This window comes from Vitis vinifera, chromosome 18 (assembly GCF_030704535.1).
Source record: "Vitis vinifera cultivar Pinot Noir 40024 chromosome 18, ASM3070453v1".
NCBI classification, from domain to species: Eukaryota; Viridiplantae; Streptophyta; class Magnoliopsida; order Vitales; family Vitaceae; genus Vitis; species Vitis vinifera.
The window spans coordinates 36,561,484-36,583,722 of record NC_081822.1 but is presented as its reverse complement, the minus strand read 5'-3'; the positions used below and the strand labels follow the sequence as shown (position 1 = coordinate 36,583,722).

Below are 22,239 nucleotides of genomic sequence, written 5' to 3'. Positions count from 1 at the left end.
CACCAGTTTGATGAGTGGTATTCTCAAGTGGCTGTTGTCGAAGAGGCGTTGGCCTTGATTATCCAGAAACTTCTTATTCGATCACTCCGGACGTTTGATCTGCTCCCATTTTTCTTGGCTAAACTCTGGACAAACCAAATAGAGAAGTTCCTTCTTTGGTTCCAACAATAAAAGGCAAAAAGGAAAGGACAAAAAAAAAAGAGGGTTGTTTTTTTTAAGTTGACTTTAGAGTGCGTTTGGTAGTGTTTCTACTCGAAGTGTTTTCTTTAAAAATGTTTTTAGGAAAATTACCTATCAAGTGTTTCTCCAGAAAATACTACAAGTGATTTTTTTAAATATTTAAAAGTGTTTCTTAAATTTTGCAAAACACCTTTGAAAAACACTTTTTAAACTAAAAGCTTCCTAGAATCACTACCAACAGACTGTTAGTAGGGAACCTGGTTCTGATGCCATGCAGAGAAAATCTATTGTCCTCATTCAGTAAAAAATAAATGGTGTACAGAGGTATTTGAAGAGTACATTAAATATACAAGAAAAGAAAACAACTGCACAGAGAAAATCTAGGCCTAAACAATAGGAATGGAATAAAATTAGAAATTTGAAATGTAGCAATGATCTATAAAATCTTTGTTGACTTATTCTCTGATTTAATTTTCCTCTAATTCAGCAGCAAATCAGACTCGAATCTACTCTTGATTTTTGTGACAATGATAGTGATGAGGAAGAGGAGAATATGGTTGTAAGGAATTTTATGGTTTCCTACAGATTGTAAAGGAAAATAGTAGGCCCCCTCGACAACACCCAAGCTTTCAAGCAATTGGTAAATGTTGAGGATAGGTTAACCTGCCCCAAAATAGAACGGGAGCCCTCTATTCCTTCCAACCAAAATCTGACGCACAGTTGGAAAAAAAGAATACTTACTGAAGAATTTCTGAACTCCTTTATTGATAATGAATCGGTACACACCATACACATATATATACACAAATGACTGAATAAGAAACAATCAATCTAGCTTAATTCTCTCCTAAAATTAGGAAACTAAATCATAAGGAAATATCCTAAATGATCTCTCCTTTTTTATTCCTAAATTAAAGTCCTAACTTTGGCATTATTTCAACACTCCCCCTCAAGCTGGAGAATATATATCATATAATCCCAGCTTGCAAGTTAAGTCTTCGAAGTTAGGCCTAGGTAAAGCTTTGGTGAGGATGTCTGCGGTTTGGTGCTTGGTAGGAACATAGTTTAATTTGACCGTCTCACTAGTCACCTTCTCTGTGATAAAGTGTCTGTCAATCTCAACATGCTTGGTCCTGTCATGATGCACGGGGTTCTTTGCTATGCTTATAGCTGCCTGATTATCACACATCATCAGAATTGGAGATGAACTCGTTTGTCCCAGTTCACTAAGAACCCTTTTTATCCAAATCCCTTCACAGATTCCCTGTGCAAGAGCTCTGTACTCAGCTTCTGCACTACTTCTGGCTACAACTGATTGCTTCTTACTCCTCCAGGTAACAAGATTTCCCCAGACAAAAGAACAATATCCGGAAGTGGACCGCCTGTCAATGATGTTTCCTGCCCAATCCGCATCTGAGTATACTTCAGTGTCACGGTTCTCTGTCTTTCTGAAGAATAGGCCTTTCCCTGGTGTCATTTTTAAATATCTAAGAATCCTGTAGACTGCTTCCATGTGTTCCTCAGTGGGGCTGTGCATGAATTGACTTACAGCACTCACTGCAAAGCCAATATCTGGCCGAGTGTGTGAGAGATAAATCAAGCGCCCGACAAGCCGCTGATATCTCCCCCTGTCTACCGGTGTACTTTCTTTCTCGATACCAAGTTTCTTCTGACTATCCATAGGAGTATCAATTGGTTTGCATCCAAGCATACCGGTCTCCTTAAGAAGATCGAGTATGTATTTTCTTTGAGAGACTACGATTCCTTTCCTTGATCTAGCCACTTCCATACCAAGGAAATATTTCAAATTTCCAAGGTCTTTAACTTCAAACTCTTCTGACAAATACTTCTTCAAATTCTGTAACTCCCCCATATCATTTCCAGATAGAATAATATCATCGACATAGACTATCAATATGGCCAATTTCCCGGCATGAGATTTCTTGACAAATAGAGTATGATCAGCCTGACCTTGTTTGTAGCCCAGCTTCAGGACTGCTTTTGTGAATCTATCAAACCAGGCTCGAGGAGATTGTTTAAGGCCGTACAATGATTTTTGGAGTTTGCAAACCTGATTCTTTGCTATACTTTCTTCGAAACCAGGTGGTATTTCCATGTAGACTTCCTCTTCTAGGTCCCCATTTAGAAACGCATTTTTTATGTCTAGTTGTTGCAAGCACCAATCTTGATTGACAGCCAATGAGAGAAGGATCCTGATAGTGTTCAGTTTTGCAACAGGAGCAAAAGTCTCCTGATAGTCTATCCCATAGGATTGTGTAAACCCTCTAGCTACCAAACGAGCCTTGAATCTTTCGACTGATCCATCTGCTTTGTATTTTATGGTGAAAATCCACTTGCACCCCATAGGCCTCTTCCCAACCGGCAAATCTGTGATAGTCCACGTCCCATTCTTCTCAAGTGCATCAATCTCATCTTGTACTGCCTTCTTCCATTCTGAAATTTTTAATGCCTCTTGTATTGTGTTGGGAACCTGAGTATCATCAAGAGAAGTAGCAAATGCTCTGTAAGATGGTGATAACCCTTCATACGTAACATAATTCCCAATTGGATGATCTGTACATCTCCTAACACCCTTCCTCAATGCAATTGGCAAAGTAGAATCATCAATGCTGGGAATTAACACCTCTCTAGCCCTATCCTCACCTATGTTCTCTTCAGGAAGACTTGAATTGGAGTCAATATATTGGCCACATGTTGACTGTGATCCGTGCTCTAATTCCTGTCTTTTCCTCCTCCTGATGTAAACTTGTAAGTTCTCATTAGCAAGTTGTGGGGCTATAGGTTGAATAGGCATGGGAGACTGGATGGTCACGGGAGAAGGAACATTTGTGTGCTGGGCTGGCTGAACTGATGGCGGCATGGGTGTGGACAACTCAGTGGGCGCGAATTGGGAAGGATTTGGTGACTCTGAGTGAAAAGAAGGTACACCATCAAGAAAAGACTCCCAAACTTGATGTTCATTCATGCTCTCCCCCTGAACATGAGATTTGGGATAGAAGAAGACATGTTCAAAGAAAGAGACGTCCATGGTGGTGTAAAATCTTTTGTTGGTTGGAGAATAGCATTTGTACCCTTTTTGGGTTGGAGAATACCCTAGAAAAATGCACTTATTTGCTCGAGGAGCAAATTTGCTACGATTTTGAGGATACACATGAACGAATGCCGTACAACCAAATACTTTGAGTGGTAAATCAGAAGAGGCGGCATGGGTGTGAGGAAACTGTTTTAAGAAAAGTTGACGTGGGGATTGAAAGGTAAGCACTCTGGATGGCATACGGTTAATCAAATAGGTAGCTGTGAGAATAGCTTCCCCCCAGAAATAGTTTGGAACATTAGAGAAAAACATAAGGCACCGGGCAACCTCCAAGAGATGTCTATTCTTGCGTTCGGCCACCCCATTTTGTTGTGGGGTGTCAACGCAAGAACTTATGTGGATAATGCCATGATTTTGAAGATAAGTACTGAGACTACTAGTAAAGTATTCCTTTGCATTATCTGACTTGAGGACTTGTATTTTGGAATTGAATTGATTTTGAACCATACGATTGAAGGTTTGAAAAATGTGCCCGACCTCTGACTTTTCTTTCATAAGGAAAACCCATGTTACCCGAGTATGATCATTAACGAATGTCACAAACCATCGAGTGCCAGAAATATTTTTTATCCGGGAGGGACCCCACACATCACTATGTACTAGAGAGAAAACAGTCGAAGGTTTGTATGGGATTTGAGGATATACTGTTCGAGTATGCTTTGCAAACTGACAAATTTCACAGTGATAAGATGCTGGATTTTTATTGATAAATAATCTGGGAAACAATTTTGCAAGGTAAACAAAGCTAGGATGACCAAGGCAATAGTGTAACATTATAATCTCACTATCTTTATTGACCTTAGAATTTGACACAGAATTGAAAGACTCTGACATACTCTGAGACTGTACGCAACTTGCTTGAGAGACTTGGTTGGAGAATTGGCCACATGAAAGGAGGCAGAGCCCGGAACACAGTTCAGCACTGCCAATCATCTTCCCCGATTTCAAGTCCTGAAAAACACACAAGTTTGGATAGAATTTAGTAACACATTGGAGATCATGAGCCAATTTGCTAATGGACAAAAGATTGCAATCCAAGTTTGGAACATGGAGAACAGAGTCAAGATATAAGTCTTTAGTAAGTTTTATAGAACCTGTCCCGACAATTTTTGACTTTGAACCATCAGCAATATGGACGGATGAATGACCATTACTTGGCTTGTAATTTTGAAGAATGGCAGCATCTCCTGTCATGTGATCAGAAGCACCTGTGTCTACTATCCACGACCTCATTCCTCCTCGATTAGCAGTGAAGGCTACACCGGTAGTACTGCCACTGCCAACTTGGCTTAATAATTTCTGTAGCATCTCCATCTGCTCTTTGTTGAATGGACTCGGCTCGGGAACAGAGGTGCTCTCAGAGTTGGCAGCCACGTGTGCTCTGCCATCTCTGTCAAACCGTGGCTTTGGTTTCCAATCAGCAGGTTTGCCATGAAGCTTCCAGCAAGTCTCCTTATAATGGCCTGGTTTCTTACAATAATCACACCAAGGCCTATCCCGTTTCTGACGATCTCCACCACTACTATTAAATGACCGAGCCGCAAGGGCAGAGGCATCCAATGTTGGGGCAGGTTGCTCTTTTGATCCCATCATCACTTTCTTTCTACTTTCTTCACGTCTAACCTCTGAAAAAGCCTCCCTGAGACTTGGCAGGGGTTTAATGCCCATGATTCGGCCTCTAACATCATCCAATTCCCTGTTTAGTCCTAGGAAGAACTTGAACAGTCTCTTTTGTTCCACAATTTGCCTGTATGTTGCTGCATCATCCGAACATTTCCATGAGTGAGTCTCAAATAAGTCAAGTTGCTGCCAATACCTTGTGAGTGTGTTGTAATACTGAGTAACTGACTGCTCTCCTTGGCGGAAGTCATGTAGAGCTGATTCAACCTGAAACAGTTCTGAAGTATTTTCAGAACTTGAGTAAGTTTCTTTGGCTGCATCCCATATGTCCTTTGCAGTCCCAAACAGCAAGAAATTTTCGCCTATGTCATTGTTCATGGAATTGATAAGCCATGACATGATCATGCTGTTTTCAATCTTCCACTTCCTGAAACCCGGTTCTGTAGTTTCTGGCATGACTGCTTCTCCAGTGAGGTACTCATCCTTTCCTTTACCGCAAATGAACAGCAACACAGATTGTGACCACTGTAAATAGTTATGGCCATTTAATTTGTGTCCTGTGATGAGAATAGGAGAGGAATCATTGCCACCAAGGTTTGGAATTTCAGATCTGCCCCCTGATTCTGGTGACGTGACGCTGGATACTTGTGATGATGCCATTCCGTATTTTGTCATGGACCGGAAAGGTAGAAGAACACTTTTCAAGGCACGTGCAGGGACTGGAGTTGAGAAAAAATAGCCGAAGGACGCCGGAAAATCTGATCAGAGGGCCCGCGGAAGCAAAAGAACCCCAAAAGAGGCACGTGCAGGGCTCGGATTGCACAAATAGGTAGGAAGGGTGGCTGGTCGGCGTCAAGCGAGCCTGGAGGAGGAAGCGCGTCGCCGGAAAGTGGCTCACGCGCCCTCATGCGCCGGCGCGTGAGATGCAGTCGCCGGCCGGAAAAACGCGCGTGGGCGGCGCGTGGATGGGTTTCTGGTTCCGGTGCTTTGGGACAAATTGGAGATCTCCTCCAGGCGCTCCTTGCGGTGTAGAAAAAAACCGTCGTCGGAAAGTTCGCCGGAAAAATTCACCGGAAAAGTTCACCGGAAAAGTTGCCGGCGGTGAGTGTTTTCTGATGACTATTCGACTGACTGGAAAGTGTTTTCTCCCTTGGCTCTGAGAACAGGGACTGATGGCCGGAATGAGAGAGAGAGAGAGAGATGATCGGATTGAGATATGGCCAGAAAGATTTGGCCGGAATGAGTGATGGCCTGAATAAGAGGTGGCCAGAAGGGATTAGGGTTTCAGAAAACTGGCTCTGATACCATGAAGAATTTCTGAACTCCTTTATTGATAATGAATCGGTACACACCATACACATATATATACACAAATGACTGAATAAGAAACAATCAATCTAGCTTAATTCTCTCCTAAAATTAGGAAACTAAATCATAAGGAAATATCCTAAATGATCTCTCCTTTTTTATTCCTAAATTAAAGTCCTAACTTTGGCATTATTTCAACACTTACTCTCCATGAGGCTACCAGTGGTATAAAAAATCAGAAGCTTGAATCCTAGTATTGTATACTTATATTCCTTATGGTAATGACCACTTAATTCATTCAAAAAAATGGACACATTTGCCTTAAATCTCAAGAATAGCTTACATGTAACTGCATCTTTTCTTTGTTTGCAGTGCTGCAGCCAAGAGATAATAATAACATTGATGAAATAAAATAAGAAGACACAAATATCATTTGAACCTAATATATGTCATTCCGAAGCCGTGATATTCCACTTGTTGCCTGCTCTTGAGTTATGTGGTTATGAATTGTTTACCTTTCTTGTGTATGATAATGACATGCTTTGCAGATTGCAGAGATAAATCTTATCTGCATAGTGACCAGTTCAGGAATTGAATGTGTTTGTAATGATGCCAATGGTGGCTTAATACATTCTTTGTTCAGCCACAGTCCATCTGTTAGTGGTGCTTGTCTTTCTGAATCATGTTGTGCATAGATTTTCATATTATACTTCTAGGCATTAATATTGAAGTTAGAATTCTATTCTCTAGTTCTTCGTTGCTTAGTTCTTGTTGGAAATTAGGATTAAACTGAATGCTGTAGAGATGTTCAATCTCATTTTAGAAGTCTTTTAATGTAAAGAATATTCTTTTGTTATGGCTTTAAATTTTTAGTTACATGCTTCCAGATTTAGCCCTATTCTCTAGCTGAATTCCTTTTGTAAAGCTTGCGGGTCCTCCTCTGTGTCAAAGAACCTGGTGAAGCAGTCTGCTACTCTATAAGGCCTTTCTCTTTGGTGATTGAAGAAGGGTGGAATATCCCATTCCAGCAATGGCTGCTCAATCCCTCTGGAGATTGTTTCTCAGAGTTCCAAGCTCAAGCCCAAGCTTGACTGCAGTAGCAACAGCAAGAAGAAAATTTGGAATGAGCTGTCGTATGTCATTCAGCAGTGAAAACAGCAGCAGCGGCAGTGGAAGCAGAGAATTCCTAGGGTTGTCAGACGAACAGTTGATGAAACAGTGCGAAATGAGTACATTCAAGTCTTCTGGTCCAGGTGGCCAGCACCGCAACAAACGAGAATCTGCCGTCCGTCTCAAGCACCTCCCGACTGGCATTATTGCCCAGGTTTCCCCTTTTTTTTTTTCATTCAATCTTAGGGTTTCAATTTCCACAAATGACTAGCTTGGTAGATGATCCAATTAATGATTCTAAATTTAAGGAAACTAAATTACAATTTGAAATCTAATTATAATTCTCATTGTTTTTAAAGGCTGTTGAGGACAGATCACAGCATAAAAATCGAGCATCAGCCCTAGCTCGCTTGCGTACTCTATTGGCTCTGAAAGGTAAATTTGCTAATTTCAATGGGCATTTCCCTATATTTGGGTTCTTGGAAAATTTGAGGGAAAAGCAAGAGAAAGAAAATAAAAAGAAAAACTGAAGGAAAGAGAAAGTAAAAGAAAATAATAAATAAATTTAATTTAATAAATTATTTTTACATGCTTTTTTAAACCCATTTCACTTATTTTTCTTCTCCTATGTAAAGATTAAATAATTTTGAATGTATTAGTCTCTAACTAATTAGAATTATATTTGATTTTCTTTTTCAATGTTTTCTATTATAAACGAAATATGGGAAAATCATTTACCTTATCAATTTTCTTCCTTTATTAGTATTTTTCTAGAACCAAAATTAGGGTTCAGGTGTTGTGTTCTATGAACGTGAGATTACATTTCGTGTTATATTATTTGTAAGTCTCTAACTAATTTGAATTATATTTGATTTTCTTTCAATATTTTCCATAGCAAACCAAACATGAAAATATTGTCTTTGTTATCAATTTTTTTTTTCCTTATTGTTTTCCTAGATCCAAACATAGGATTCAAGTGTTGCATTCTGTGAATGTGAAACTGTATTCTGTGTTATATTATGCTGATGGGTAGCTGTGTTATTGTTTTGAACTAGTCAGGAACAGTATAGATCTTGATACATATTCACCTCCTCTGGAGCTTCTTCAAATTCTTCCAGCAAAATCAACAATCAGAACATCAGATTGTGGTCCACAAATTGGCCCAAACAATCCCAAATTCGCTTTGGTCATTGCTAGCCGTCTTTTTTACTCTCAAAGCTTTAAAAGTTTCTTCCTTGAAATTCAATCATGGATTGTTAGAATCCTTGTTCATGTTTACCTTCTTTTGTGTACAGGGAATGCTAGCTTTGTTGGATTTAATTTTTGCAGTGGAGGGCTCTATATCAGATGCAGCAAAGTTGATGGGGTATATGATATTGACCTCTGAATTTACTTATTTGTCTGTAGATGGGGCATCATGAAATGATTTAACACTCCAAACAAGGGTCTTAAAAGTTGAGTTCCCTCTTAAAAGTTGCGGTCCCCTCAGTTTGCAAGTAGAAATATGTTTAAATATGTTTGAAGTTTTCTTACACAATAGGAAGCATCAGGATAAGGAGATCAATTTTCATTCACAAGTTTATGATAGCTGAAACTATGGAATGGTAATGGGACATGCTACTTTAATTAATGGCTTGGCTAGGGGGTTGTTTAAGGGGGTCCATGGGTTGTGATGCAGAGATCTTGTCTCCTTATTCACTCTATTGTTGGATGTTCTCAGAAGGTTCATTCCTCCCAGCTGCCGTCCTACGCATAATTCAAGATCTTAAAGTGGATAGAGAGTATGTTTGGATTTCCAATATCGACAATTTGGATGGCACTATATTGTTCTCCTTGAGTGAGGAAGATAAAGTTGCTTATCAGATCATCATTCTTACATATTTTTGGAGATGTCCTGGGGCTAAGGATGAAACTCGATTAAAGTGTGATTGTGGGGAGCAAAAATTGATAAGGATTGGTCAATTAGGGCCTATGAGATTCTGCATAGGCCAGTTACATACCCAGTTCTTACTAGGGTGGAAACCTAAGAACTCATGAATTTGGGAACTTAGCCTTGGTGGAAATTTTTAAATATCTAGATGGTTGGAGAAAAGCATTTTTATTTTATGAGTAAAAAATCCATATCCAGTTTTTCTTGTTTACTATCTTTAGAATGCTCAAGAATATTATGGACAGAATGAGGGAATCCAAGTAGAAGTCTTCTGGACGGGCCTTGGGAACATAAGTATGGTGTTCAACCAATCAGTGGGATGCTAATCCAACTTAGTGGGAAACCTATCGCTATCCTTTGAAAGTCATTTATCGGGTTTTTCAGGAGTCTGGTTGCCACAAAAGATTCATTAATGGAATGCTTTTATGCTAAATCCTCAATTTGAATCCACAAATGTTGATCACTTGCACTCTCAATCTAAGAACTCTTCACAAATGGATGCTCGTCTTGCAGATAAAATCGAATCCTTGATCTGCAGTAATAATAATACAGTTTTAAAGATTGTGGAATCCTCTAGATTTAACTCCTCTATGTCCTCAAGCAGCACTCAAATTCATGAACAATAAGATGTAGGAGAGGAACTCAAGACAGGTGAAAATCAGATTCAGAATCCAACATGAATTCTGCCATCTTTGGTTTATTAATTGATTGACCCATGTTTTTTTTTTTTTTTTGATTGGCCCAAGTCTCTCAAAGCTGAATTGATCAAGGAGTTAAGTCTTGGATCTGTCCAAATAATTGTGCTTTGATCTATTGAATCAAGCATCTGTTTCTCAGATGTTCTATTTCAACAGTTTTGAGATAAGATTCACTTAATTAAGATTGAAAAAGAGGCTATTGAGGATTTAACCATCGTGTGAACCTATGGTCTCTAGCTAACTTACCATGCCTACATGTGCATGAGAAGTTGTTTTTTATGGCCTTCAATACACATGCAACACACAATAAAGCATATTTGAATTGGGCATGCATGCTACAGCTTCCCTAAATTTGTAACAAAATATGCCAACACTAGAAATTCTTTCCATAATCTCTTTAAGGTTAACTCTTGTTTGGTGGATGACCATTTGCTTATATAGTCATGAAACATTACCCCTTAAAGTTGTCTTTATTGAATATTACAGATTAAGCACCGGGGCTCTATCACGTTTGGTTCTCTCTGATGATTCTCTTCGGATGGCAGTGAATGAGCTGAGGACATCGAAGGTAGAACTCCTCAAGCTCTTTCTTTCTTCTCTCCTAAATAATAATTCTGGAATCATGAACTTCATGGTTGTGTTTCAAGATTCACTCTTTTGTCTAAATATCAGTAATAGGTCCACACTTGTAATTCCTGAGTTATGTTGTCTATGTAAATTTGGTTGACATGATGTCTGTCATTGGTGCACAGCCCCACCAATGGAATTTGAAGGACGGAAGGATTATGATCCATTTTTGATATATTCAATCCTCCTGCTGACTAGAAATAAGTGATTAACAAGGAACTAGTATACTGAACTAGTATACTGAACTAGTATAGTTCAAACTGCCAGATTGTTAAAAGACACAAAACGCTCAGTTTTAGTAGGTTGCATTGGGTGATAATCTATATGGAATATTAATCCAATGAATTGACATGGTATTTTGCTCAGTCAGAAAATTCAGGAATGGGAACCCTTTCTGTACCCCAAAGGACATGCAAACTGTATGGTGATTGCTAGTCTGAGAGAATCCACTAAGACAAGCTTTGCTATTTGAGGTTTTATGTCTTCCTTATTCATGAAGAGGAACTTACGAGACCACCTGGATTTAGCAGCTCCATAACTACTGAATACCAACTGTGTAGGACCTAAAAGAATCTTAAGAAGGCCAGCAGAAAAAAACTGGGATCTAGCATGGCTTATTGAAGTCACTTGTCTCCCAAAATATAGATCTTTTAGAGCTAATTCTTTTGTAGTCTGTTGGCCCATAACTCTTGGGAAAGAGTTTGGTTTATTAGGACAGTTTTTACTGGTTAAGTATATTATGTGAATTATAAAATTACTCTTTGATTATAAAATGCTGGGGTGTATTTTCTATTCCTTCCATGTTCTCTCTAGCCAATTATTTAGTCAGAACTTACTATTTAAAGCACACATCCTTCTTGTGTCTTGCTCTCAATTTTTTTGGAACTAAACTGGCTAGCATGCTTGGGAAAGTTACCAGGAGCAAGACTTCTGCCACCGACACTGAAATTCTGGTTAAATGGTGGCTTTTCCGCTCAATGAGTGAAAGAAAGATAGCTACATCTTTATTCGGTTTGAGTTTAGGATTTACATAATTGAAAGTAACCAACTAGGTTTTTTATGAAACCTAGAAATCACTGGAGGGAACTGCAACATGGAGAATGTCTGGTCTTGTTGCTAGGCTCATTTTTAGTTATGGGCTTTAGGGTGGGCTTCAGGCAGGCATCTCTATCTTTTGCATAGACTAGCTATGTGTCATTAAATACCAAGGAATTATTAGGGTCTGGGATGCCATGTTTTTAGGAGTTATAACAGTAAATAAATAAGTTCTTTCATTTTGTCAAAGAAGTATAAGAATGGCATAACAGAAACATGGAAAAGAGAAGTCTCACGTGTTATGGAGTTGCAGTATCATTTCTGAATTTCCTTGTTGGCTTGACACCAATTCATTAGAAGGAGAATAAATAAATAAATAAATAAATAATTGCAATATGTTTGGAAATAAAAAAACCTAGCCATAATATAACTAAAATGCATTAACTAATGAAAGAAATTTCACTTGCCTGGGCAATTAAATATAAAGGGTTTGCAAGTAAACGAATAGAGGACTGGTAAATAAGAGGAGTTTAAATGATCTAAGATGTAGGGATAAAAGGAAAAGGAAGCCAAAAGTCTATAGGAAATCCGAAAAAGGAGTAAGAAAAGATAAGTAATGGCATAGTAGCATCAAACTAGTAGGGTTCTAAGATTAAGGAAGAGAAACAATACACCTTGTGGGGTGAGAGAACACAAATCCTGCATCATAGATTTTTTTTTTTTTGATAAATAAAGAGATTGTATTAAAAAGCCACCAAAGCAGTGGCTAGAATTACAAAAATGAAAAAACGCCCCTCACACCCTAGCTGAACGCCAAGGCCCTAGGAGCAACCCAAAAACCACCCTAAACGGGAGACCACCCAATCAACAAAATCAACTAAGGTTGAGGGACCATCTTTTATAGACATCTTTGTCTCCGACCAAAGAAGATAAACAAAAGAAGACTTAAGCCTTTGAGTTGACAGCTCTATTTCCTCAAAAGCCACTTTGTTCCTTGTCTTCCAAACCGTCCAAAATAGGCACAAAGGACTTGCTTTCCAAACACCCTTCCTCTTCTTACCCACAAAGGTCCCATTCCACCCCAAAAGCATCTCCTTCACCGTGGCTGGCAGCACCCACGGCACCCCGAACAAAGAGAAAAGCAACACCCAAAGAGTCCTTGCTTTTTCACAAATCCTACATCATAGATGCTCATCATTTTAATCTCCAGGCAAGATAAACAAATAACAGCAAAAACAAACACAGGCAAATAAGAGAGAAGATTTTCAGTAGCTTGGTTTTATATATGAGATTGTGACAAAGAGGATAGATCTCACTGGGATGGTTCATTGAAGAAGCTACTATTGATTTGAGTAGTGAAGCATTAGAAACTGTCTCTAGAGAAATCTCATGTCTTGACTAATTGTGAAAAGGATCTACTAATTAAATCAAGTGATACTCTGATATGAAGTCTCCCTAAACAAGGTTAAGTATTGAACAAGTTAAATATCGGGGGTTTAGATGAGGCAGACAAGGTGCTTTTAAGAGGAAGCAGATGGTTCAAGGAATCGACTCTGCATTTGGACAGGTGGGACCCAAAAGTGGGGTGTTCTCAAAATGGCGAGAGAGCCGAGAGTGTTTGGGTGAGAGTCGTGGGATTGCCGTTGCACTTTTGGAGTCAGGAAGCTTTCAGAAAGATAGGGGACTGTTGCGGGGGGTTCGTCGCAGTGGATGAAAACACTGCCAAGTGCAAGGAGCTAAGGTGGGCCAGAATATCAGTGAGATATGTAGGCGTAGAGTGGCTGAGTACCATGCAAGTAGTAGTGGGATCACTTTGTTATGCTCTCCAGCTATGGTGGGAGGTGAAACCAGGCTTGTCGGAAGTGGTTCCGGCGAAAAGTAAAGAAAAGGGCAAGGAGCGGGAGGTTAGGGATGACGGAGAAGGAGATACACACGCCGGATTCAAAAGGGTGAGAGAAAAGACGTATGGGGAACCTGCAAAAGTGGCTGAGAAGTACAAAGTAGGTGAAGGAAGCTGCAGCAAGCAAGCTCAGTCCTCTGGTACTGTGTTGGGAGCAGCAACAGAGGCTGATGGGTCAACGGGAGACCGATCTTCAGCTTGGGGGAAGAGTCCTTGCTCTGGGCTTGGAGGAAATCTACCACTGGGCCGGCAAGGTGAATCGAGTTGGGTAAGAGGGCCTGATGTGGAGGGCCAAGGGATCAAAAGCTTAGAGAAAATGGGCCGGCCCAATCTGAAGCTTACTAAAGGCCTGGTGGGGGAGGGCTGACCCATTTTGAAGATCGCAAAAGAGGTTAGGGCTCCCGATGGGTGTTACAGTGGTGGCGGAGAGCAGGAGGGGGATTTGTTTGGGTCCAAGCTGGGATCGCCTCGCCCGGCCGTCAATCTCTCAGAAATCACTAACGAGGCATTATTGGAGGAGGCCTCCAAGTATTCCAATCAAACCCATTCTCCTTTTTTGTCTTTGGGGAAACGGGATATCTCTCTCTTTTCTACTCCTTCTGGGTGGGATGGGGAAGGTGCTGTCATGGTTAGGGTTTCCGACCGGGGAACAACTTCAGATGACGGAGGGGGAGCAGTCATGGACCCGCTAAGGATGATATTGGTAGATGGTAGGGAGGCTGAGGTTTCGGATTTGGTGGGTAGAGAGTCTGGGAATACCGAGGAGTTATCAGTAGGGGCTTTGGAAAGAGTCTCCCAAGAGGACGAGGAGGAGAGGGGCAAAGAGGGGGATCTGTGTTGGCAGTCCAGTAGCTTGGCTAAATTTAGCCGCTATCTAGGAATGCCGACGGAGGGATTTGAAGGGGAAATATTGTTTTTGCTCAAAAGAATGAAAGAGAGGAAGCTTCAAAAAGGCAAGTTAGATGGTAGAAAAAGGAGGAAATTAGAGCCGTCAAAATTCGAAAGAGAACTGAGAAAATTGGAGTGGACGGTGAACTATATTGGAGGTGGAGGAGGAGGAGAAGGAGGGGGAAGCACGAGCAGGTCTAAATGAAGCTCCGAATGCTCACCTGGAATGTAAGAGGGGCTAATAATTGCGACAAAAGGAAGGTGATCAAAGCCTTGATTAGGAAAAATAGGGTGGACTTGGTTTGCCTTCAGGAAACCAAGATTCAGGAAATATCAACGGGCATTGCTCGGAGCTTAAGAGTGGGCAGGTTCCTTGATTGGGGAGCTGTAGACTCAAGGGGTGCAGCCGGAGGAATAGTGGTGATTTGGGACAACAGGATGTTGGAGTTGGTTGACATGCAAAAAGGATTGTTTTCCATTTCGTGCACTTTTAAGAGCTGCGAGGATGGTTTTATATGGACGTTTACAGGGGTTTATGAGCCAACTTTAAGGAGGAAGAGGGAGAGTTTTTGGGAAGAGCTGGGGGCCATTAAGGGGCTTTGGAATGGGCCGTGGTGCGTTGCAGGGGACTTTAATGCCATTCTGAGACCGGAAGAGAGCAGCAGAGGAGGGAGCTTGAACTCAATTATGAGAAGGTTCGCAGAAGCAATAGAAGAGTTGGAGTTAAAAGATCTGCCTATGGTGGGGGGCCCTTTTACTTGGACTGGAGGAACGGATAACCAGTCCTTTTCAAGGTTGGATCGTTTTTTGATTAATGAGGAGTGGGATAGCCATTTTGGAGATGCGAGGCAGTTTCTTCTTCTAAGACCTGTGTCCGATCACTTTCCGATTCTTATGGACGGTGGGGGTTTGAGAAGAGGCCCTATCTCGTTTAGATTCGAGAACATGTGGTTGAAAGCGGAAGGTGTAAAGGATTTATTGAAGCTATGGTGGGAGGAAGGTAGCTTCAGTGGATCCGCAAGTTTTATCTTGGCTGAAAAACTAAAATTTATGAAGGCTAAGCTGAAGGAGTGGAACAGAAACAGCTTTGGAAGGGTTGAATATAGAAAGAATACGGCTTTAGAGCAGATGGAGTATTGGGATGCAAAGGAGAAAACCAACAGGCTGTCATTGGAAAAGCTAGAAGCTAGAAACGAAGCGAAGGAAGAATATAAGAAATGGGTCTTACTTGAAGAAATCATGTGGAGGCAAAAATCTAGGGAAGTGTGGCTAAAAGAGGGAGATAGAAATACCGGTTTTTTCCACAAAATGGCCAACGCACACAGGAGGAGGAACAATGTGGACAGAATTAAGATTAACGGAGTTTGGTTTACGGAGGAGAATGATATTAGGGAAGGGATTGCCAATGCGTTTAAGACATTGTTGTCTAACCCGGGGAAATGGAGGCCTTCTGTTTCTGGGCTGCAGTTTGAGATGTTGGAGCCTTTGGATGCTAATGCATTGGAGACTCCTTTTATGGAAGAGGAGGTATTTGATGCTCTAGTGGGCTGTAATGGGGACAAAGCCCCGGGGCCAGATGGATTCTCTATGGCATTTTGGCTCTTTGCTTGGGATTTCGTAAAGGCTGATGTGATCGGCTTCTTTAAGGAATTTTACGAAAATGGCAAATTTGTTAAAAGCCTAAATGCTACATTCTTGGTCTTAATCCCAAAAAAAGTAGGGGCTGAAGCTTTAGGGGATTATAGGCTTATAAGCTTGGTGGGAAGCTTGTACAAGTGGCTGGCCAAGGTTTTAGCCAATAGGCTAAAAAAAGTGGTTGGAAAGGTGGTCTCCAAAGCTCAAGGGGCGTTTGTGGAAGGTAGACAAATCCTAGATGCAGTGTTGATAGCCAATGAAGCCATTGATTCAACCCTTAAGAATAATGAGAGCGACATTTTGTGCAAATTGGATATAGAGAAGGCGTATGATAAAGTGGACTGGAATTTTATTCTCACAATCATGAAGAAAATGGGCTTTGGTGAGAAATGGATTAGGTGGATTCAGTGGTGCATATCCACTGCAAGTTTCTCAGTGATGATCAATGGAACCCCTACGGGCTTTTTTCAAAGCTCCAGGGGTTTGAGGCAAGGCGATCCCCTTTCCCCCTACCTCTTTGTCATTGCTATGGAGGTCTTTAGTGTGTTCATTAAAAGGGCAGTAGAGGGTGATTTTTTATCTGGTTGTAGGGTGAAAGGTTGAAGCGAAGAAGGGGTCCTAATTTCCCACTTGTTGTTTGCTGATGACACTCTGGTGTTTTGCAAACCTTCACAAGATCAGTTGACTTATCTCAGTTGGCTTCTTATGTGGTTTGAGGCGGTTTCAGGATTGAGGATAAACTTGGAAAAAAGTGAACTAATTGCAGTAGGGAGGGTGGAGAGTATGGATGATCTTGTTGGAGTTTTTGGCTGTAGTCTGGGTAGTCTTCCAACCACCTATTTGGGGATGCCCCTGGGTGCTCCTTTTAAGTCAGTTACAGTTTGGGATGGTGTGGAAGAGTGCTTTCGAAGAAGGTTATCTATGTGGAAGAGACAATATTTATCCAAGGGAGGAAGGGCGACTCTCATTCGTAGTACATTATCGAATTTACCCATCTATTTAATGTCTTTATTGTGCTTACCAAACTCAGTTAGACGGAGATTAGAGAAAATCCAAAGGGATTTTCTATGGGGTGGGGGCAATTTGGATCATAAGCCTCATTTAGTAAGATGGGAGTTGGTGTGTTTAAGTAAGGCGAAAGGAGGTTTGGGGGTCAAAAGCCTCTCCCTCCTTAACAAGACTCTTCTTGCTAAGTGGAATTGGCGTTTCGCAAATGAAAGAGAGGCCTTGTGGAATCAAGTGATTAGAGGGAAGTATGGAAAAGCTAGAGGGGGATGGTGCTCGCGGGAAGTGAGAGAGGCTCATGGGTTGGGTTTGTGGAAAGGAATTAGGGCGGACTGGAAGTTGGTGAGTGATAGGTTGGCTTTCATAGTTGGTAATGGGAGAAGGGTGAGCTTTTGGAGGGATAGATGGTGTGGGGAGTCTCCTCTGTGTATGACCTTTCCCTCTCTTTTTGCTTTGACGATTGAGAAGGAAGCGTGGGTGGCAGATATTTGGGCTCCCTTGGTTGAGGGGGGAAGGGGGGGTTGGAACCCCTGTTTCTTAAGAGCTTTCAATGACTGGGAGATTGAGGAGGCGGAAAGATTTATGGAGAGAATTCAGAGTAAAAGAGTTTTTGAGGATGTGGAGGATACGGTATCCTGGACTGAAACCAAAAGCGGTAATTTCTCGGTTAAGTCCCTATACATAGCTCTTGAGGCGGGTGGTTCATCTTTGTTTCCTTCAAGCTTTATTTGGAACGTGAATGTGCAGCTCAAGATAAGCTTCTTCGCATGGGAGGCTACGTGGGGAAAAGCCTTAACATTGGATCTAGTCCAGAAAAGAGGATGGGCCTTGGCGAATAGATGTTTTATGTGTCTTGAGAAAGAAGAGAACATAAACCACCTTCTTCTTCATTGTTCCAGGACGAGGGAGTTATGGGATCTTCTTTTTGCTCTATTTGGGGTGCCTTGGGTTTTGCCTTTTTCAGTTAGAGAGACCCTTCTAACTTGGAATGGTTATTTTCTGGGCAAAAATCGCAAGAAGGTGTGGAGAGCTGCTCCTCTTCACATTTTTTGGACGGTTTGGAAGGAGAGAAATAGATTGGCTTTCAAGGATGAATCGTTGTCAATTCAGAGATTGAAACACTCTTTTATTCTTACCTTATGGGCTGAGGCTAAGTTGTTCATAGACGATTGCCCTCTAACTATAGCTAATTTTATTTATTGGTTGGGGTCTAAGTAGGCTGTGGCAATCGGTTTTCTTTTTTGTCTTTTGGCCTTTGATGGCGGGTGTATAGGTTTGTATACTTTGAGTCGCTATTTTAGCGCCTTTTTTAATGAAATTCATTTACTTATCAAAAAAAAAAAAAATTTACATGTTTCAATAGCATCATTAATTAAACTTTTGAAGAATTTAATCCTCTCACCATGTCAAATTTCTTGCTTAGTTATTCTTTTAAAAATTTTCATATATCTTATGGGGTAGATTGACCCTTGGGAACTTTCTGTTAGTGCAAGTGAGATAAGTCTAAATATATATTATATGATCATAAAAACAAGATACAAAAGAAGCACACAATATGATGAACATGGAGAGTGGTGAGAAACAAAATTAGAAATAAGATGTTGTACAGACGAATTAATCCCCTTATTAAGAGGTGATCAATGAATTTTGTCGTATCAAAACCAAATTTATAGCCTAACTTAATCATGCTAAAGTAGAATTGCTTGATAAAAAATGGTTTTTAACAATAGTTATAGTAATATAGCAGCTTTAGGTGTTATCTATTAAGATGATGAATCTGTTTGACAATTAAGAGGGAAAATAATGAGAATTGAGATGATGATGAAAAAAATGAGATAGTGAATAATTATAGATGGAAGTTGAGAAAATTTGATTGTAAGTAAAAAGATAAAATTGACCAAAATTAGAGCAAAATCTATTTAGGAAAAGGTTCTTGGATTCCAAATTCACTAGAAATTAATTTCTATGGTGAAAGGGTCATTAAGATCTATTTTTCATCAAGTTAGGTTGAAGATCTTTTTTTTTTTTATAGATAAGCGCAAAATATATTGATAAGAGGCCAGAAAGCCACAACGTATACAGGGAGTATACAAACTAGTTAAGCCTCACAACCAAAAAGAAAGCAAAAAAACCCCACCAGCCCTTATCTGGAGGCTATCCACTCCAAGAAGCTTATGAGAGACATCGAACTCTCTCCACTATACAGTCTCGCCCAACACCATAAATTACAAAAAAAAGAATTTTTTAATTTCTGAATATCTATCACCCCCCCCTAAAAGTTAGGTTGAAGATCTTAAAATCTTACCTAAACTGATATTTGATTTATCTTTAAATCTAGATTCATTAAAATCTCAAATTAGGAATCCTACTAATTTCATTCATTAATTATTCACAATTAAGCTCAATTCATCTTTAACTACCTTCTAATAGATCTTATAATGAAACTACATGATCTCACTAAATCTAATATTAAGCATTCAGTTAATCAATTGAGATTTCATTATATTCCTTATTCAAGGCAATTAAAAGATAAAATTTCCTCATTATCAATCAATCAATTCAATAAAAATTACCTTTTAATCTTAGCTTTAAGTGACTAATCCACCATGGATCTTGACTCTAGATCCTTCTTCCTCTGAGAAAATGGAAATCTACTCACTCATGTTTGTGAGATCTACTCTACACAACATGTTTGGCTAGTGAGAAAATGAAAGTAAATGTAAAAAAAAATTAGTACGAAAACTTTCTTACAAAAGATCTAAAAATGGCTAAAAACCAAAATATATAAAAGCTAAAAAGAAATTTCAAAAAATCTAAAAGAATCAAAATGAGAGTTTCAAACTCCTATTTATAGGCCAAGGTGAAGTGGACATTTGGCATCATCTCATTGGCCTTTTAGAATCTTCCAATTTCAAAAATCTGAGATTTGGTGCCAAAAATCAGCAATTTCACACAAAGGATCTAATTTTGCATGACCATGTGAAAACAAAAGTTGATTGGCAGCAAGTTGGAATTCTCTCTGGACCATTTGGCATCCTCTTGTGAGATTTCATATGATGGTGCAGACTCAAGTCCTCAACTGCTTGCAACTTCCTGCAACTTAACCTCCTCTGGCTCATTTGGCATGATCAGGCTAAATTTTGAATGACCATGTGAAATGGCTATTTCCTTCTCCATTTACTGATCTCATTCCTCCTTGTCCTGGTTTCATTACTTGCGCAAATTTAAACATTTTGTCCATCAGCAACATCATCTTCACTATCTTCTCATGAGCTTATTTTCCTTTATGCACATTTTGACATCAATCACACCTTAAAATCACTGGTAACCTTTGCAAGAACAATAATATGTGAATTGAGTGTTTTAGACATGATTTCTACCCAATAGGTGTAAAATATACAAAAATTAACACCAATAATATGCACTTTTTTAGTAGTAACCAAGAGTTATTGGTAAATTATGGATATCAACCTTTGGAAGAATAGGAGGATCATCGATGGAAGGATTACAGCTAGGACATGGATTTTCATGTGTAGCTGAAGGAGCTGAAGAACTTTGGAGGTTTATGTCCTTAGTCAATGACTTGTATTATTTAGAATAAACCATGAACTATTAACTCCTCATATTGGGATCTTACCAATCTGCTTGTGATGATTCTTCATGACCCACAATTTAGCAAAAAAATATTTTCTAGTAGACATTGTACTGTTTTATTTGCACATATAGTAAAGCATACTCAGAACCTTGATCCATAATAGTGGAACAATAAGGCTAAACAAAATTCATATTACTACATTGTCTTGTATACAAAAACTACGATTTTAAAAAAGATTAATGTTATTTGATGTTGCTATGACATGTGTGCTTTTAAATCATGAGTTGTGTGTCTCTTGTTATTCTTTCTTCTCTTCATTTAGTTTATGACTCATAACTTGGAAAGTAACTTTGACAGCATGGCCAATGATTGTTTCATGCATAATCTTTCTTGATGTCTGCAATTTTCCTCTCAAGAGGTCCTCAATCCTTTTGTTTCTTTTAAATACCTATATCACAAACATGTATGGCCATCTTTTCAAGAAATCTGTCTTCAATTTGGCTCAAATTGTTGTTGCCCCCATGGCTTCCTTTTGCTTTCCATTTCACCAAAATTAAAAAGAAAAAAAAAGAGTCTAGTTATTGAAACTTTTATTGGATATGTGCAGGGTTTGAAGCCTCTCAAGTAGGATTGACAGATTGGGAATACATACTTTGGGTACAAGTTGCTGTTGATTTATGTTTTAACATCAATATTCATAAGAGTACAGATGACACATCACCTGTTCTTCATGGGAACTGCTTTTGAACCTCAAACAACCATCCCACCTTCTGCATGAAAGGTGGGCTGGCTATCATTGTAATGAAAAGGAAGGCTTCTTCTCAACCATGTTTCAGAAAATTATAAAGAAAAAAGAATGTTAAACTCAAAACTCTTAGACATTTAGCAACATTATTTTATGAAAGAATTGGTCTATTTTCTTCCAATTTATCAGTCAAAATGAATAGAACAGTTCTTCTTAACCTCCTTTCTTGTTTTTAGTTCTTTTTTTTTCTCTCTCTGTTGAGACCCCTCTTTAATATGCTATGAATTTAAAAGTGCAGGAGTGCAGAATATCATGCTATGTAGGTTTCAGTTGTTCCTTGGTTGGGTTTCTTGACTTGCTATATCCTTCTCAGGGGATGTGTGATTAATTGAACTAGGGTGCGTAGTTCAGGGTATTGATGGGTAACACCATAGATGTAATAGCTCAGTTTCCCCAAGAAACTACCAAGTCAGTCCTTGCTTTGGAAAGGTTTGAACTTGTATCGTCACCCCATAGATTTATGTTTTTATGAATAGAGTCTGTACTCCAACAACACCAGCTCACCAATATCCTACCCTCTGCATCAACTGATCAATGTTGAGGATCTTCACCCAAACCGTTTCCCAAGCAATGATACCCCATGTTGGTCTGAGCAGCAGAACACCAACCATTGAGTGGGAACAAGAGAAGGATTTGGGGAGATCACCTCTGTGAATGCACACCATGAAATAACACCATCTCAAGCTCTTGATCATTTGAGTCTTCTGACAAAACAAGGTCTCCTCTGACTTTTGCTGCCAACCAAGCTTCACCCAATCTGCTGCTTGAAGATCCTCAAATAATTGTCC

General features: G+C 39.7%; 1 protein-coding gene across 9 annotated transcripts in view; it reads left to right on the top strand.

The window, feature by feature from the left end:
• Positions 1-21,608, top strand: part of LOC100244867 (uncharacterized) — a 28,958-nt gene extending 7,350 nt beyond the window's left edge. For 5 of the 9 annotated variants that reach the window (XM_002263630.5, XM_010667173.3, XM_059734345.1 and 2 more), the window contains 6 exons: positions 7,111-7,547; positions 7,693-7,768; positions 8,389-8,519; positions 8,629-8,699; positions 10,448-10,529; positions 21,254-21,608. In XM_002263630.5, the coding sequence (XP_002263666.2) occupies positions 7,254-7,547; positions 7,693-7,768; positions 8,389-8,519; positions 8,629-8,699; positions 10,448-10,529; positions 21,254-21,274 (675 nt within the window). In that variant the 5' untranslated portion in view covers positions 7,111-7,253 and the 3' untranslated portion in view covers positions 21,275-21,608. Of the gene's footprint in view, positions 1-7,096; positions 7,548-7,692; positions 7,769-8,388; positions 8,520-8,628; positions 8,700-10,447; positions 10,530-21,253 lie in introns of all 9 variants that reach the window. The other 4 variants (XM_010667175.3, XM_059734344.1, XM_019216698.2 and 1 more) reach the window with 2 other exon arrangements.
• Positions 21,609-22,239: the final 631 nt, after the last annotated feature.